Source organism: Lepisosteus oculatus, chromosome 15, assembly GCF_040954835.1.
Source record: "Lepisosteus oculatus isolate fLepOcu1 chromosome 15, fLepOcu1.hap2, whole genome shotgun sequence".
Taxonomy (NCBI): domain Eukaryota; kingdom Metazoa; phylum Chordata; class Actinopteri; order Semionotiformes; family Lepisosteidae; genus Lepisosteus; species Lepisosteus oculatus.
The window spans coordinates 30,588,920-30,603,719 of NC_090710.1; the positions used below are offsets into that span (position 1 = coordinate 30,588,920).

Sequence of the window (14,800 nt, forward strand, 5' to 3'; positions counted from 1 at the left end):
ACGGCGGTGCGAGATGGAGAAAGGACTTTAAGCCAACTAGCAATTATGACCGACTGCTGCCGTGTCAGACAGGATCTGCCGGCTAACATGGGAATTGACAGCCGGGAAAGCAGAACCAGGGTGAGGGACCAAACCAAGGAGGGAAAGAGTAAGCATCAGGGCTGGTCTGAGCTCAGCTGATTAACGACTTTCCCAGGAGTAGATCATTTCTGTGCCACCCTGGACTAACACTCCAGATTACTCCACTCCATTACAGCCACAGTCCCAACAATAAGGTGCAATCTCCTTCAATGTCGTTTGGAATTCCTTCAAAGACATAGCTGCATGCCGTATGTAACAAGGTAAGCAATGAACTTTATACCGTACCTCTATAATCCGGATGAGGTCCCGAGCTCCCAAGATCTCAGGGTCAAACTTAATGTGAGCTCTACTGGTGGCCAGAGCGACTGAAGCTTCCACAACTCCCCTGGTTCCCATCAGCTTGGCCTCGATGTTGTGCACACAGGACGCACACGTCATTCCAGTGACCTGGGGGCGGCAACGAGAATATCCGTGGAGGATATTAGACAGAAACTGCCTTGTGCTTATTGATCACGTTATCGGGGCACCACCACTCTTTGAGGAAAGAATATCCGATGTGAAGAATGGTTAGAACTGTTAAGGAGACATGTCAAGTATATTTACAACAGCAGCAGTCTGGGTTAATGAATGGCAAGCTCCATCACCCTGCAGCCCACTGATGCCCAGCAGGTGTGAGCCTGTCCAGTACCTGGAGGGGAGACCTCCTGGGAAAGCTAAGGTTGCTGCTGGAAGAGGTGTTAGTGAGACCTGTAGGGGATGCTCAGGCTGCTGTCTATGTGGGTCCTAATATCCTAGTATGGTGATGGGGAGGCTATTCTGTTACTAATGCAGCAAGATTTCTCTGGCTTCTGTTAATAGTTATTCCCAACACAAATGTAGGAAAATAAAACTGAAAACTTACTGTTCACAAACTAAATTTCATTGGTACTGATAGTTAGTATGTAGTTTTGCTATGTACTTATTGTCTGGGATGGGATCAACCCCATCATGTCGTCACCTCTCAACTGCTAAACGTGGTCACATCCTGAAGAAAGGAGTTTCTCTGGAAGTGAACTCACGCCTTGCATCTGCGCTAAGCTTCTTCTCCAATTAAATCACACACATGTATCGCACTTGGAGAAGGACCTGGAGACTTTTATTTCCATGATACTTTTCCCAGCAATGGTGTTTAGACGTGAGTGCACTGAAGCTGTTTCAGGAAGCGGCAGACCAGTGGGATCTGATGGAGGAATGTTGCCACAAGCAGCCCTTGAGCACAGGAGGGTGTCTCAGTGCAAATGTAAAAGATAAAACCTCCTGTTGAAGACAACGGAGATGCCTGCTCTCACTGCGAGCTGAAATTCAAGAAACTGTGTGCCTGACATAAACATAAAGGTTTTCTTTGAGGTACTCGAAATAATGTTTTCCAAATCTGAGGATATATTTGTATGCTAACTAGATGGAAGACCTGAACATTATCTGTCCTTTTTCCTCAATGGTGTAAATCATGGCTCTGACCCACGAAAGACAGAAAGCTGGCCTGGAACAGGGTATTTAAATTCTTTACTTATGTAGCGGTCTTCCACATGGTGTTGAAGGACCTTGCAGTACCCTGGGGCTTTTTACTGGCTAGTGACCTCTGGCCTAGGTAAAAGATCAGGCTCTACTCACCACAAGGTCCAGCTTTCCGTCTGTGATGGCGTTGTCCTCAATCAGAGTGGCGCCAAAGCCAAGGCCGATAATGAGCTGTGTTATCTGTAAAGCATCCAGAAGCTCGGGATTATACTTCACCTCAGCCTTTCCCGCCATGAGGGCCACCAGCACAGACACTATACCTGGAAGACACAAGGAGCCTGTCAGGAATATGCTTGAGTACTGAGAGATCAACCTCTGGAAAGAGCATCTTCCAGAAACATATATAGCGCTGCCAGATTGAGAAGGTGTATTATGGCACAGTGTCTCATGCATTGTTGAGCTATTGTGACATCCTAAAACATTTTTAGCTGATGCTTTTGCAGATATTGGTCAAGGGTGTCACACGCGTGCGTGTGTCAAGTGAGAGGTCAAGATCATGGCAGAGTTCTGATTCCTGCATTTTCCTTCCATGTTCACAATGTGCAAACAGGGCAAGAGCAATATTCAACCGTTTTAATTCATCCTTACAGGCGACTTAAACTGACCTTCAATAGAGTTACATAGAGAAAACCACTTTAAAAAATGGAAACCCAGCCACAGGTGTCCTCGCGCAACGGGTTTCAGGTTTTGTTCAGATTTTCCAGGAAGAGAATAAGATCATCCAAGCTCATTTGGTAATGTTTACCTCTTTACTTCACCACTCATTACTAGTGCACATAACCAAATCAGCAGTTTTTAAAAAACTGTCGTACAAAGAATGAAGAGGCCCTGCTCAGAAGAATCTTACTTGGCCTCACTTCCCTTTACAACTTCGATGAAAACACTTGAGTGGTATTTTCTGTCACCGCTCGGTCCTCTAAACTTTGTTTCGAGCAGCGTGCTGGTAGTTACGAGGCTAACAGATGGCTCAGGCGTGGCTCCTCCCCTGGCTGTCGGCGTGCTGCCCACCCCTGTGTTTCTGCAGGCTCCTCTCGATGTTGGCCACGCAGGAGGTGCAGGTCATGCCCGTCACGTGGATGAAGCACTTCTGGGTTCTCCCGTCCTCTGAGCCCCGGGGTGCTGCCTCTCCCGTGTGCGGGACGACGGCGTGCTCTGGGCGGCGGGGGGACCGGGACTGGAAGGACGGGGGTGATGGGCCGAGGGGGGGGGGCCCGGGCTGGGATTCTGAGATCTGACCGTTGGACCACAGGGCTTCCGGAACAGCTGCTCCAGTGGACCGTGCATGAAAAACAGGAGGTGTCAGAATGACGGAATTACCAGCACTTAGAGACCCGTTTTCAGGCAATAAAACCAGTGACAGCCCTCTTTCACAGAACTGCTACAATAAATACACCTGACAGTGTTTCACACAGGACTATTGCTCTGCATGAGACTGGGCCTTTCACACTTATGTAAAACACAAATGTAAAAACACCACATCAGATAAAGACTTTAATTTCTAATTATGAAATTAGATGGTCAGCAAATATAAAATGACAATGTTACTTTGGTATTTTGTAACACGCGAAAAAAAATGAAATGATACCTGCCATTTGTATTCGAGCAGGTAACTGAAAATGACTTTTAGCCCAGAAATTGAAATACATAAAAAGGTATTACAGTGCAGAGGTTATATCCACACTGAGAAGTAGAAGGAAAAAAAGAAAAAACACAACATTTTGGCTGTGAAGCCTTGTGCAGGTACATGACCTACGTGTTTTATCGTCATTCTTTACTTTCCAGCTGGGAACTAACCTCTGTTGCGCATTTGCAGGTCACTCACTGACGTATGCATATGATCTCCTCATACATACATAAAGTTCAAGTTTAACCTGAAGAGCTTGTGTACAGAGAGGAAACACATTCTGTTCATAATGTCCTTCGACTTTGAGGCTAGCAGTTATAGATATTCTGGGCTCTAGTGCTCCAATGTACATTGAGAGCTACAGAGTAATCATCAAATACTTGGTAGTAAAAATAGAATAGCTCTGTCTGATGTAACCATGGGGACCTGGATTAGCTGGAGAGCCTATAGCAAATGCAGTGCAGTTACTTCCAGCCAACTCCTACAGCTTTTCCATATTAAATTAAATGGACTTTTTTTTTTTAAGATTACATAAAGAGTCTTATTTTTCCACTTGACAAATAACTGAAAGGACGAATCACGGATTTCTGAAGTACACTTAGGCTCTTTTTCACGCTATACTTGTTGCACATTCAACGGTAAGTGTAATGAGTGGGCAGACAGGGAATTAATGAAAAGGCAATTTAAGAGGAATTCTGTGCAACACCAATGAATATCCCCATGAAGCAGCCTCTTAGCCATGAAAGAGGGCAATGAATTGTAGAAATACACTGATGCTATAAGTGTAATCCTTCCATATTTCTCAGAGTTCCTAACACACTTTTTTTGTATAAACAACACTGTCACACCGGAGCGTTAATAAACGAGCTGGATCCTATGCGAAGCGGGTGTCTAAGATGGCAAACAAGTCTGTGAGGCGTAGTCCGAAAGAGCTGAATCCCAGGGTCGAAAGGAGAAGTCAAAATCCGTGAGACCATTCAGGTAAAGCGCGTGGTGAGAGAAAGCAAGCAGCGAACTGACTAGCCTTTGAGTCAAAATACCCAGCGAGGAAGTGTGGGGACAAGGAGCTTAAATAGTGAAGAAAGGGACGTGACTGGATAATGAGGTAATGAGTGCAATTAATGCGGTCAGGTGTGGTGCCTGGTCATAACAAACATGGGGTGAAAAGGGTAGACAGAGTCTTTAGCAGTACCTGCTATGGAGGCCTCAAAGCCCATGTCTTCTATGGCAGCCCTCAGCTCCTCTGGGTTGGTGAGTTTCGGGTCATAGTGGATGGTGCCCCTCTCGTCAGGCAGAGACACCTTTATGGCATGCACACCTGCCCTCTGGGAAACCACGCCTTCTATGGACTGCACACAGGACTTGCAGGTCATGCCCCCAATGTTAATCACAACCGGCGAAGACCGGTTCTCCCCAGGGCTCAGCCCGGGCTGCTGGCCGAACCCAGGGTCGGTGGCCCACAGCGGGGCAGCCACAGGCAGGCCGCTCACGTCGCTGGGCAGGGACACTTCGAAATTCCCCGGCGGGAGGCTTTCTATCCGCCGCTTCACAGATTCCAGGGTGATTAAGGAGGGATTATATTGCAGCGCGGCACTTCTGCGTCCCAGGTTAACGGCGATGCTCCGCACCCCTGCCACCTCGGAGAGGTGCCCGGTGATGTTCTTCACACAGGACTCGCAGCGCATCCCCTGCACGCCCAGGACCACGCTGCGCCACTCTCCCGCCGCGTCCTGGCCAGCGCCCCGCTCCGCCGGCGGCCCTTCCTGGGCGCTGCCCCCCGCCCGCAGCCGGGCTGCCCCGGGGGGCTGGGGCTCGGTCCCGATGGCCGCCTCGAAGCCCATCTCCTCGATGCAGTTCCTCAGGTCCTCGGGCTGGACGAGGTGTGGCAAGTGGGCGACGACGGCTTCCTGCCGGCTGAGGGACACCCTGATCTGCAGCACGCCCCGCAGTTTCCCCACCTTCCCCTCGATGGCGCTCGCGCAAGACCGGCAGGTCATCCCCCTCACCCGCAGCCTCACCGAGGACCCGCCGGCGCCGCACTCGCCCGCCACCACGCTGGCCCCGAAGCCCATGTCCTCAATCCGCCGGCACACCTCCTGCGCGGTGAGGGCCGAGGCACTGTACTCCACCTGGGCGTGAGCCTGGGCCAGAGACACCTTCACTCCCACCACGCCCCTCACATCGGACAGCTCGCCCTCAATGGACTGGACACAGGACTGGCAGCTCATGCCCTCGATCGCAATGGTGGCCTGGCTGGGGTCGCCCAGCGGAGGGTGGACCGCGCCCGGGCTGTCCGCTTCATACCCCTGGTTCTCGAAGACGTTCCCATGTAGCGGCCACATGGCATAGGGATAGGCATTCTTCTGAGACAGCTAAGGAGCAAAAACAAGACTGAGTAATACACAGAACTGGGCAGCATCCATGGAGTTGGGGTGACCATTTCTCTGGAGCATCTATAGTACAGTACATCCATCAGACTGACAGCCAAATCCATTTCCATCTCGGTTGGTGAACCAAACTTAAATCCAATATTTCATGTACTCAATGCACTTAGTTACTGTAAAAAAGTCTTAAATCTTAAGACGAATGACTCAGCGGTCGTAATGACGTAGTTTATATCGTCACATCAAATCATACGGCATGTTCAAGAGAAATACTTATTCAATGAATGGAATAAATAGAAAATTCATTCCAAGGAAACTTTGCAGGGTTAGTGGTTTAAGCAAAAGATCATCAGCACCATTCCTTTGGAACAGAGTATACCTGCAGCATCCTTCTTTTAACCTTAACCTTTTCACATAAAAACATTTTTTGTACCAGCGCCAATGACAGTTATACTATCATTTAAATCTTCATCCTGTTCACCCTTGTAAATAAATACTTTCTGTTTCAGTGAAGACAATTTGAACTCAAATACATGATACGATTAGTGGAGTGCTGCAAGGATCTGTACTAGGACCACTGCTTTTCTTAATTTATAATAATGATCGAGATTCTGATATAGTTAGGAAACTATTCAGGTTTACAGCTTATATCAAATTCGGAGGATTAGTGAATACTGTGGAAATGGCAAATAAAATTAAGACTGGGCAAACAGCCGATAAAAAAAAATATTCCAAAATCACAAAGGTGTTGACAAAGTCAAGTCGGTGTCCACCTTCAGAATGAACAGTGAAGCGTGAACCAGAGTACATCAGTGGAAACTACACGGAAAAACGTTTAAAACTGAGAACATGCAGCAATTTCTTTTTACCCCAGGGGCTGTTGGAGTATGGAACAAGCTACCCGCCTTGCTATTAAAGCCAATATCTGGCTTCGTTCAAGAAATGGCAGGGGGAGATTCTTCTATCAATAAGCTACTAACGTCCTCATGGCCCAAATGAACCAAACGTCCTCATTTGTAACCTTTCTTAGCCCATTTGAGTCCCCGTTAAGGTGTTGGAACAGGACAAAAAGCTTGACTTCTCCAGCTGCAAACCTAGATGGAGAGAATGGTATTGAATGAACAAAAGCACAGTGTGGAACGGGGTTGATCAAACTGTTGTTAAACTGTTAGAGGCTCTTCTAAGGTACAGGAAAGGAGCCTGATCGTCTCCCAGCACTGTGATGCTACTTAAAGTCAAACTCATCTGTTTGCCCTGACTCCTGACTCATGAATGAAGCCGTCATTTGCAATCGGCCTCTTACCAAAACATGCATCTCTCTTTGTAAACACTTTGGTAACCCTGCTGTACGTTTTCTTGGTTCTGAGAAAATAAAGTTCAAAGGTACCCCTCTAAAAATTGCCACACATTTTAGGACACTAAGTTTCAAAAGAAGCAGTCGGACAAAAAGTCAATGTTTGTGTGTGCCTGGTAAACTCTTTGCACACTGTGAATAAAAGATAAGTTCTGCACTCAGGAGGACTTTTGAGAAATCACCTTCAGAGCTAAAACTCATTTGGAAGTGGTCATGCAAACGGAGGCATTTTGTTGTTATAATCAAGAGGTAATTTATTATATAAAATTAAACTGCAATAATTTCAGAAGGGATCATATCAATCTTGCAGCCTACTGTATGTAAAGTCCTCCGTTTGCCCGCTTATTTTGTGAGGCTTTAGATAGGGAGAAAAAATGTATTATTTATATATTTTATATTTACTGTCTTATTCTGGATTTATTTAACAAACAGAAAACAAAACCAATTCACAGTTTTGATCCCAGTGTTTCAAACAAAAAAATACTGTACATGGGGCATCTTTCAGGCCTCTTGAAACTCCTCTGCACGAAGGCACATGATGCGGTTCAATCAGCTATATCCGATCCAAACCATTTCCCCTCCACAAGAACCAAAGCTTACAAAGCTTGTGAGGAAGCCATACAGGACACTTCACTCTTGCCTATAAACCCTAAATGACGAATCAAAGGTTAATTTGGTGAAATTGACAGTCTTGTGCACTGATTGTCTCACACTTTCTCTCAGTACCATACTAACAACTTTGCCTATGTTTACTGAGCTTATTAAAAACCGCAAACCCACATACTGTAAGAAACACAGATCTCCTCTCACACCTGTTCTGAGCTGATTCCTTTCTAAATACGCCCAATGTACATGATTTGCAAACAATTTCTAAAGAAGACACAGGCTAGCCAATCGATGAAATCCTAACCTTCTAACCCGAACTGCTTAGACTGCCTTTTTTTTTGCAACAGGTAATCATATACATAATCCAGTATATACAGGAGTAAATATATAGTAATGATAAACCTCATCATTCTGACAAATCTACTGAGTTTACCAGCAATGAAACAAAACCTTTAAAAATATAAGCTCAATTCTGCTGTACAGAACTTGGGCGCTGCGTTGAATATTTTCCCCCCGTGTTACCATGATTGTTGCACTGACCTGGTCTTTGACACTTTCTTTTCCTGAACAACTCGCCTCCAGTTGCGGACGGAGGTCCCTTCGCTCGCCCGGCTCAGAGCCCGGGCTGCCCGCTGCAGCGGCGCAGCGCGGCCGGCCGGAGGGACAGGCGCCTGGGGTCGCCTCCTCGGCAGCCCGTCCCGGAGCCGGGTTCCTGAACCCCGCGGGGCTGGGCTTCTGAACGTATGTGGATAAGCGAATCACGCTGGGTGAAGACTCTTTCATCTTGTTGTTGTTGTTGTGGGGTTGTTCTTTGAAGAAAAAAAGCTGTAAATTGAATGTTACGGCCCCTGCGGTGGTTTTAATCGCCCGCAGTACAGCGCCTATAGGCTGTCACCTGGGCTCCGGGCGGGCGTGAGCGTGTGTGCTCGCTTATCTGGCTCAGCGCTGCCTTTTGAACTGTTGCAGACCGCACTTCACGGCTCTGCCGAGCGCACGGCGCTCTCAGCTCCCGATCACTCCCAATCGGTGGAGGTCGACGGTACTGCTCATCGTGGCACGGGTTTTTTTTTTTTCTTCCTGTTTTGCACTCGTAACCTCTGTCAAATCCGTGTCGTTCCTACCAGCCGGGCTCTCACGGCGGGCGAGCTCCGCGGCTCAGTCTGGGCGGAGAAGCCGTGTGCGGACGCCCGGCTGCGGAAAGGGGTTTCTGAACGTTGCGTGACTGAGTGCCGCAGGAAAACCCGTCTTAGTCTGCAGCCTTGTTGCTACAAACACGAGAACTAGCTCGAGTTTTGCTGTATTCATAGCAACAGCAACAAAAAAACAGCCTTACTAGAAAACCTGACTTTAAAAAAGCTGCTCATGTTTCTTGGGACGAAGCGCTACGTATACATTCAGATCCTAACATACTGTATATCGCTCTGTTCAATCCCCCCAAAAAAAACATTTTGGGCCATTCTGTTTTACACTGTACTCATCCTTGTCCTTGTCATTGTATTTCCATTGCAAGGCTGAACTATGCCTTCCCGTGCTGTTTTAAACTACTCTTAAATAAAAAAATGACCCAATTGTAACCCCCCCCCCCAAAAAAAAAAAACAAAACAAAAAATAAAACAAAACCTACGTGGGAAAAATAAAAACGTGTTGTCAGTGTCTTTGCCCTTTCTGCAGAATTCCCCTTTACAAGCGACACGACCAAATCTACACGAACTGCAAGTTTCGAGCTCTGGTTTGGTCTTTTCTTCCCGTTGAATACACACATATCCGATCCAAACCATTTCCCCTCCACAAGAACCAAAGCTTACAAAGCTTGTGAGGAAGCCATACAGGACATCTCATGCCTATAAACCCTAAATGACGAATCAAAGGTTAATTTGGTGAAATTGACAGTCTTGCGCACTGATTGATTCTCTCAGTACCATACTAACAACTTTGCCTGTGTTTACTGAGCTTATTAAAACCGCAAACCCACATACTGTAAGAAACACTGATCTCCTCTCACACCTGTTCTGAGCTGATTCCTTTCGAAATACGCCCAATGTACATGATTTGCAAACAATTTCTAAAGAAGACACAGGCTAGCCAATCGATGAAATCCTAACCTTCTAACCCGAACTGCTTAGACTGCCTTTTTTTTTGCAACAGGTAATCATATACATAAGCCAGTATATACAGTATATACGGCACTCAGTCACGCAACGTTCAGAAACCCCTTTCCGTAGCCGGGCGTCTGCACACGGCTTCTCCGCCCAGACCGAGCCGCGGAGCTCGCTCACACACGAAAAAAAAATGGACAAACCAGCGGCAGAGGTTTCTGCTTTCATGCTGGAAACAGCTGGAACTGCGCCACAAACCAAGAGCCTTTTCGGAGCCGCTCTCTCCCAGCTGTCAGGATGGCCGAGTGGTCTAAGGCGCCAGACTCAAGGTTTCGATGCCTTCCGTGAGCGATGGGTGTTCTGGTCTCCGAATGGAGGCGTGGGTTCGAATCCCACTTCTGACAAGTGTTTTACTTTTTTCCCCTCCCCAGCCATTCACATTTTTGTTCTCCCTCAATCCTGTACTCACAAAATGCAAAACCCTGAGATTTTACCAAATAAATCGACGTCGCGTGTAAAAGGCGCGGGACTGAATACATTTTATACTATACGATTTTGCCAGGTATTCAAAGGGTTTAATCTAGATGGGTAATTTTGAATTTGTTGGAAAAAAAAACAACCCGATTGCGTTACGTGTGTTGTAATAACGAATATAATGTGATATGATAATTTAAATATATATATATTCGGTATTCCTCTTTAGATCGAAGATCGTTCTTCCGTGTTTGCAGCAGTGAGTCCAACAGGAGGCGCCAGAACAAGGATTTCAGGTTGAAAAAACATTAATGAAATTCGTGTAGGCTAGTGAACTGCAGTGATAGTAACAGTCGTTGACCTTTAGCGCAGAGCAGTGAACAGCGCTGAATGATTGTCCTAAACGTAGCTGTCCCACTTCTCCAAGCGTGACTCAATTTAAATGCAACGCACTACCTCAAGGAAAGCAAGTTTTTTCATTACTCTAAATCTGAAGAGGCAGAAGAGATATGATGTAGGACGAAAAGCAGAAGTTATCGGGAATTGTTTAAAAAAATCGGTATCTGTCAATCTATGTTAGTAAAGTTTTTTTTATATAAGACAAAGTTGGTCTGCGTCCTTCTTCAGAAAAATAAACCGTATTCCTGACTTGGTTTTCTCCCCAACAAATTATCCGAAGAGACAGATTCAGCTTATTCATCAATGTTCACCTAAAACATTGTCAACTTGCGTTCTGGCCTACTTCACTCGCAACCTCGTCTTCTGAATTCAACACTTTCAAAACCAATCAAAGATCTTTTTGGTAGATGCAGGCAGCGCCTTCTCGCTTTACCATTGCGTGTAAATGTGAAGTCGAAAAACGTGTAAAAAAACGTAAAAATGCTCGTCAAGAGCACCGCATCCGCAACACTTAAGTCAGTGTAGGACAGTGTCATAAAATGACATGCTCTAACCGAAGAAAAAAAAGTGCTGCTTTCGCACTGATGAGTTGTATCATATCGTATGTAAAATACATGCCCCGGTGTTTCTGTCGACATTGTCTCCCATCGCAGATTACAATAGGAATGTTGAAAATCACAGTTGGCACATGACACAGCTACACCCAGGTTTTATCATGCAAACTGCAGAATACTGCAAAAATATTTTCTTCGTATAATAGTTCTCCAATGAGTACTTCGCTATAGCCAAAAATATATCCACCACATTGTAAAATGCTGGTATTTCCATCCTTTTGCGTACTGTCAAAACATATGTGAAAACAAGACAAATTGTGCCCAAAAGGATAGCGTTTTGCATGAAGCAAAAACAATAACAACAGTTTTATTTCTGCACTCAAATAAGTGCAGAATAAAGTGTTATATATTTGTGTAAACAACTTTTTGTCAACATTTAAGTTAATAAACCCTGATGCTCGCTTCCTCTACCACGATAATTATTCACAGCACACAGCCTCTGTCTTCGGAATCAATTTTCCAGAACACAATTCTCTGCTTAAAAGTGAAATGTCACGGGAAATAACATTAAAGTGTCTCATTTTATACAAACAGAACAAAGAAACAAAACACTGTATTGGTAGCTATATTTTTCATTCCACATCGAGGTATTATTGATTAAATCTGTCAAAGATCTCTGCATCTCCGGAAAATGCTTTCCTTACGGAAAAAAAAAAACTAATTGTGTTCATCATGTAGGGCTAATGTAGTGTGCTGCCTCTAATTAGTAGCAAAACGTAATCCTGCTGTAAATGACATCTTTATGAAGCGCATTTCCAAAACACGATGGAGTGCATGCATTTGAGTAGGCCTATAGCGTTTTCCAAATAACACATGAAATATTTTCAAACATATTTTCCTTTTGGTCGAAATGTTTATTCAGAGACCGTCATGCAGTTTAATTACAAGTTCATTTTGCCTGTCACACACATAAACCACCCAGGCATCTAAATCTCTCTACTAATATAGTTAAAAGAGCTTACCATGTATATTTGGTGTTTGACCCGCAATGTTCTTTCGAAGGCGCCGTACATGGTGACTGGAAGGGATTTTAATTTGAAAAATCAGCGAAAGCCGATCGTGACTTGCCTCGCTGCATTCCGTCTGCATTCCGTCTGAAAGTAGCTCATAGGGCCTCGAAAAGTAACTCTAGCGCTGGCCACATGACTGTCACAGACATCTCATTGCTTTCCAAATACATTATCTACTTAAATTACAAAGAATGAAAGTAACTGCAGGAATGCTGTTACATGAATCGGGACAATGATTTGTCCGTTCAACAATTCACGAAAAGTTCAACAACAACAACAACAACAACAACAACAACAAAAAACCCACTGTGAGACCTCTTGTTACAGCAGACGGGCCATTAGCTGGTGACTCGTCAGGGCGCGATTTTTATCCAAGAATTGTGGAAAACCATGCACGAGTGTGGCAATGGAAAACGAGGCACATCTTTGTCACATTAGAGGGACTTTCTGCCGGTACAACCGCAGAACAATACATCTCATCGCACTTAAGTGGGCTATTTAATGTCGATAAAGCGTTATAAACAGTTGTTAAAATGATAGTGGTGAATAACGAAAATAAAAACTGCTATTTATAACATATCCTTCCACACTCGAGGACGAGGAGATTATGTCAAAATGTAACCTGATGAAAAAACGAAGCAACGCTCAATCAAAGCCACTTGTGTTTCCTTGGCTGTGTCGCTTTTCTTCCAAGAATCGCAATCAAGAAAACAATGCACCATATTATAGAAGCTGCCTTTGGCGTTAACATGACACCTTTTGTGTGTTAAGATGTTTTCTTTTTGCGAAATATAAGACCCATTGCGGGCCGTTCCGTCATTCGGGGTGCTGGAGCTTTGTCCGAGTTCAGCTGTATGAATGCGCAGGCTTTCAGAAGCGGAGAAAACTCGCTCCTCCACTCTTTATTGTTACGGGCACTAACCGAAGTGTGTGGAAGAGGCTCCTTGCTAAAATAATTTAAAAAATAAAATAAAATGAGCCAGAATCAAATCAAATCAAATCAAAGTTTATTTATCCAATGCACAACATTACAGCGTGCAGCAGTAGTTGCTGGCAATGACGTCTTTTCTGCGAGCTCACAAAAATCACAAGAATCACAAAAATCACAAAAACAAAATTAAGATTACAAAAATTAAGGTTTTATTAGATGTAATAGAAATGGAATAAAACTCAATATAAATAGAGCTGTTATGTGGCCATGGTGTATGCAATATATAGTAGTGCAGGTATTCTGAATACAGTGAAAACTGCGTGTCCATGTAGCTATTACAGGTGATTTGCTACTGAGAAACAGTTATTTGTTTCTGTCATGAAATATACTCCTAGACACAGCTCCCTACTTCAAAACTCTCAGCTGTAAACAATTCGCCCGCTCCACTCCATACTGCAATGTAAACAACAGTAAACAATAATGATAGCATCCTTTTGCTTTTCAATCCCTTTTCGGTATTTAGTAAAAATGGCCGAAGCAAATAGAACATATGGATGGTTGTGAGGTATTTGTGCGCTCGACCATCTGTAATTGTCAGGATGGCCGAGTGGTCTAAGGCGCCAGACTCAAGGTTTCGATGCCTTCCGTGAGCGATGGGTGTTCTGGTCTCCGAATGGAGGCGTGGGTTCGAATCCCACTTCTGACAAGCGTTTTGTTAGGTCATGCTTTTCAAAACTGCTGTTTTATTGTAAGACTTCAAGTTCAGTTTAACATATTACGACCACGGTTACAGTGGTATGCACAATTTTAATCGCCAGAATAAAAACTTACCTAAACACAATTGGTATTTCTAAGGAAAGCATGCATGTAATTCTCCTGTCTTGCTGGAATGCCCGGGCCTGACAGTTCCTGATATGACTCGCGGTGAATGTTGTGTTTCGGAATCCCCAAAAGTATTAAGAAATTAAACTCAATGGATTTCATGGGATCAACAGTGAAAGTTTGAAACATTGAGACCGTACAGAAAACAAATGCAAATAAACCTAAGTGCAGTACATTTGAAGACCTACAGATGGCAGAATGAGATTCCCGGACCAGGTAGCTACTAGCAAAAAGAAAACCAAATCAAGTTCAGTGGTCTCATTTCTAAACCTTTAAAACGTTTATTATCACAATTTCTATGGTTTTCAAAGAGGAAATATAAGCAATACCTTTACCTACAACGTGTGTTACAAAAGAGGAGGCCCTTCGCCCCATCACGGTCTTTGCTTCCTAAGAATTCACTGACTCGAGGTTTTCCAAGAGAACCGGCTTCCGACACCTAGCAATCTTTGTGCAAAAAAAAAAAAGATTATCAATGTAACCAATATTTTTAAAGACCAAACAAGAAGTACCGATACATTCACGCTGCGGTACACCGAAGGATAAAATCCAGGTATCTTAGAAGAACTTCAAAGTGTGTGCACTGGAGCCCTCGATAGCGACACTGGCTGGTCGTAATCAATAATTCACCGTATATTTAAAAAGTCAGTAGACGGAAGGTGTGGGGGCGGTACGTACAGTGGTGCGGTCGTTGGGAGCGCTGCATCGCAGCGCTTGGCCCCGGGTTCAATTCTTGAACCAGAGCTATGCTCTCCCTGCATTATTGGGGGTTTCCACCCATGGTCAAAAGA

At 44.7% G+C, this 14,800-nt stretch overlaps 1 protein-coding gene and 2 non-coding genes across 4 annotated transcripts in view; 2 read left to right on the forward strand and 1 right to left on the reverse strand.

Annotated features, from left to right (window-relative positions):
- Window positions 1-12,255, reverse strand: part of atp7b (ATPase copper transporting beta) — a 33,695-nt gene extending 21,440 nt beyond the window's left edge. The window contains exons 1-5 of one of the 2 annotated variants that reach the window (XM_069178796.1): window positions 12,149-12,255; window positions 4,452-5,631; window positions 2,644-2,898; window positions 1,732-1,895; window positions 367-528 (exon numbers count right to left, since the gene is read on the reverse strand). In XM_069178796.1, coding sequence (XP_069034897.1) covers window positions 367-528; window positions 1,732-1,895; window positions 2,644-2,898; window positions 4,452-5,631; window positions 12,149-12,199 — 1,812 coding nt within the window. In that variant the 5' untranslated portion in view covers window positions 12,200-12,255. Of the gene's footprint in view, window positions 1-366; window positions 529-1,731; window positions 1,896-2,643; window positions 2,899-4,451; window positions 5,632-8,143; window positions 9,370-12,148 lie in introns of those variants that run through there. The other variant, XM_069178795.1, reaches the window with a different exon arrangement.
- Window positions 9,991-10,103, forward strand: trnal-caa (transfer RNA leucine (anticodon CAA)). Its single transcript has 2 exons — window positions 9,991-10,028; window positions 10,058-10,103. It is a non-coding gene; the product is annotated as a tRNA-Leu (tRNA).
- Window positions 12,256-13,720: 1,465 nt separating the features above from the next.
- trnal-caa (transfer RNA leucine (anticodon CAA)) lies at window positions 13,721-13,833 on the forward strand. Its single transcript has 2 exons — window positions 13,721-13,758; window positions 13,788-13,833. It is a non-coding gene; the product is annotated as a tRNA-Leu (tRNA).
- Window positions 13,834-14,800: the final 967 nt, after the last annotated feature.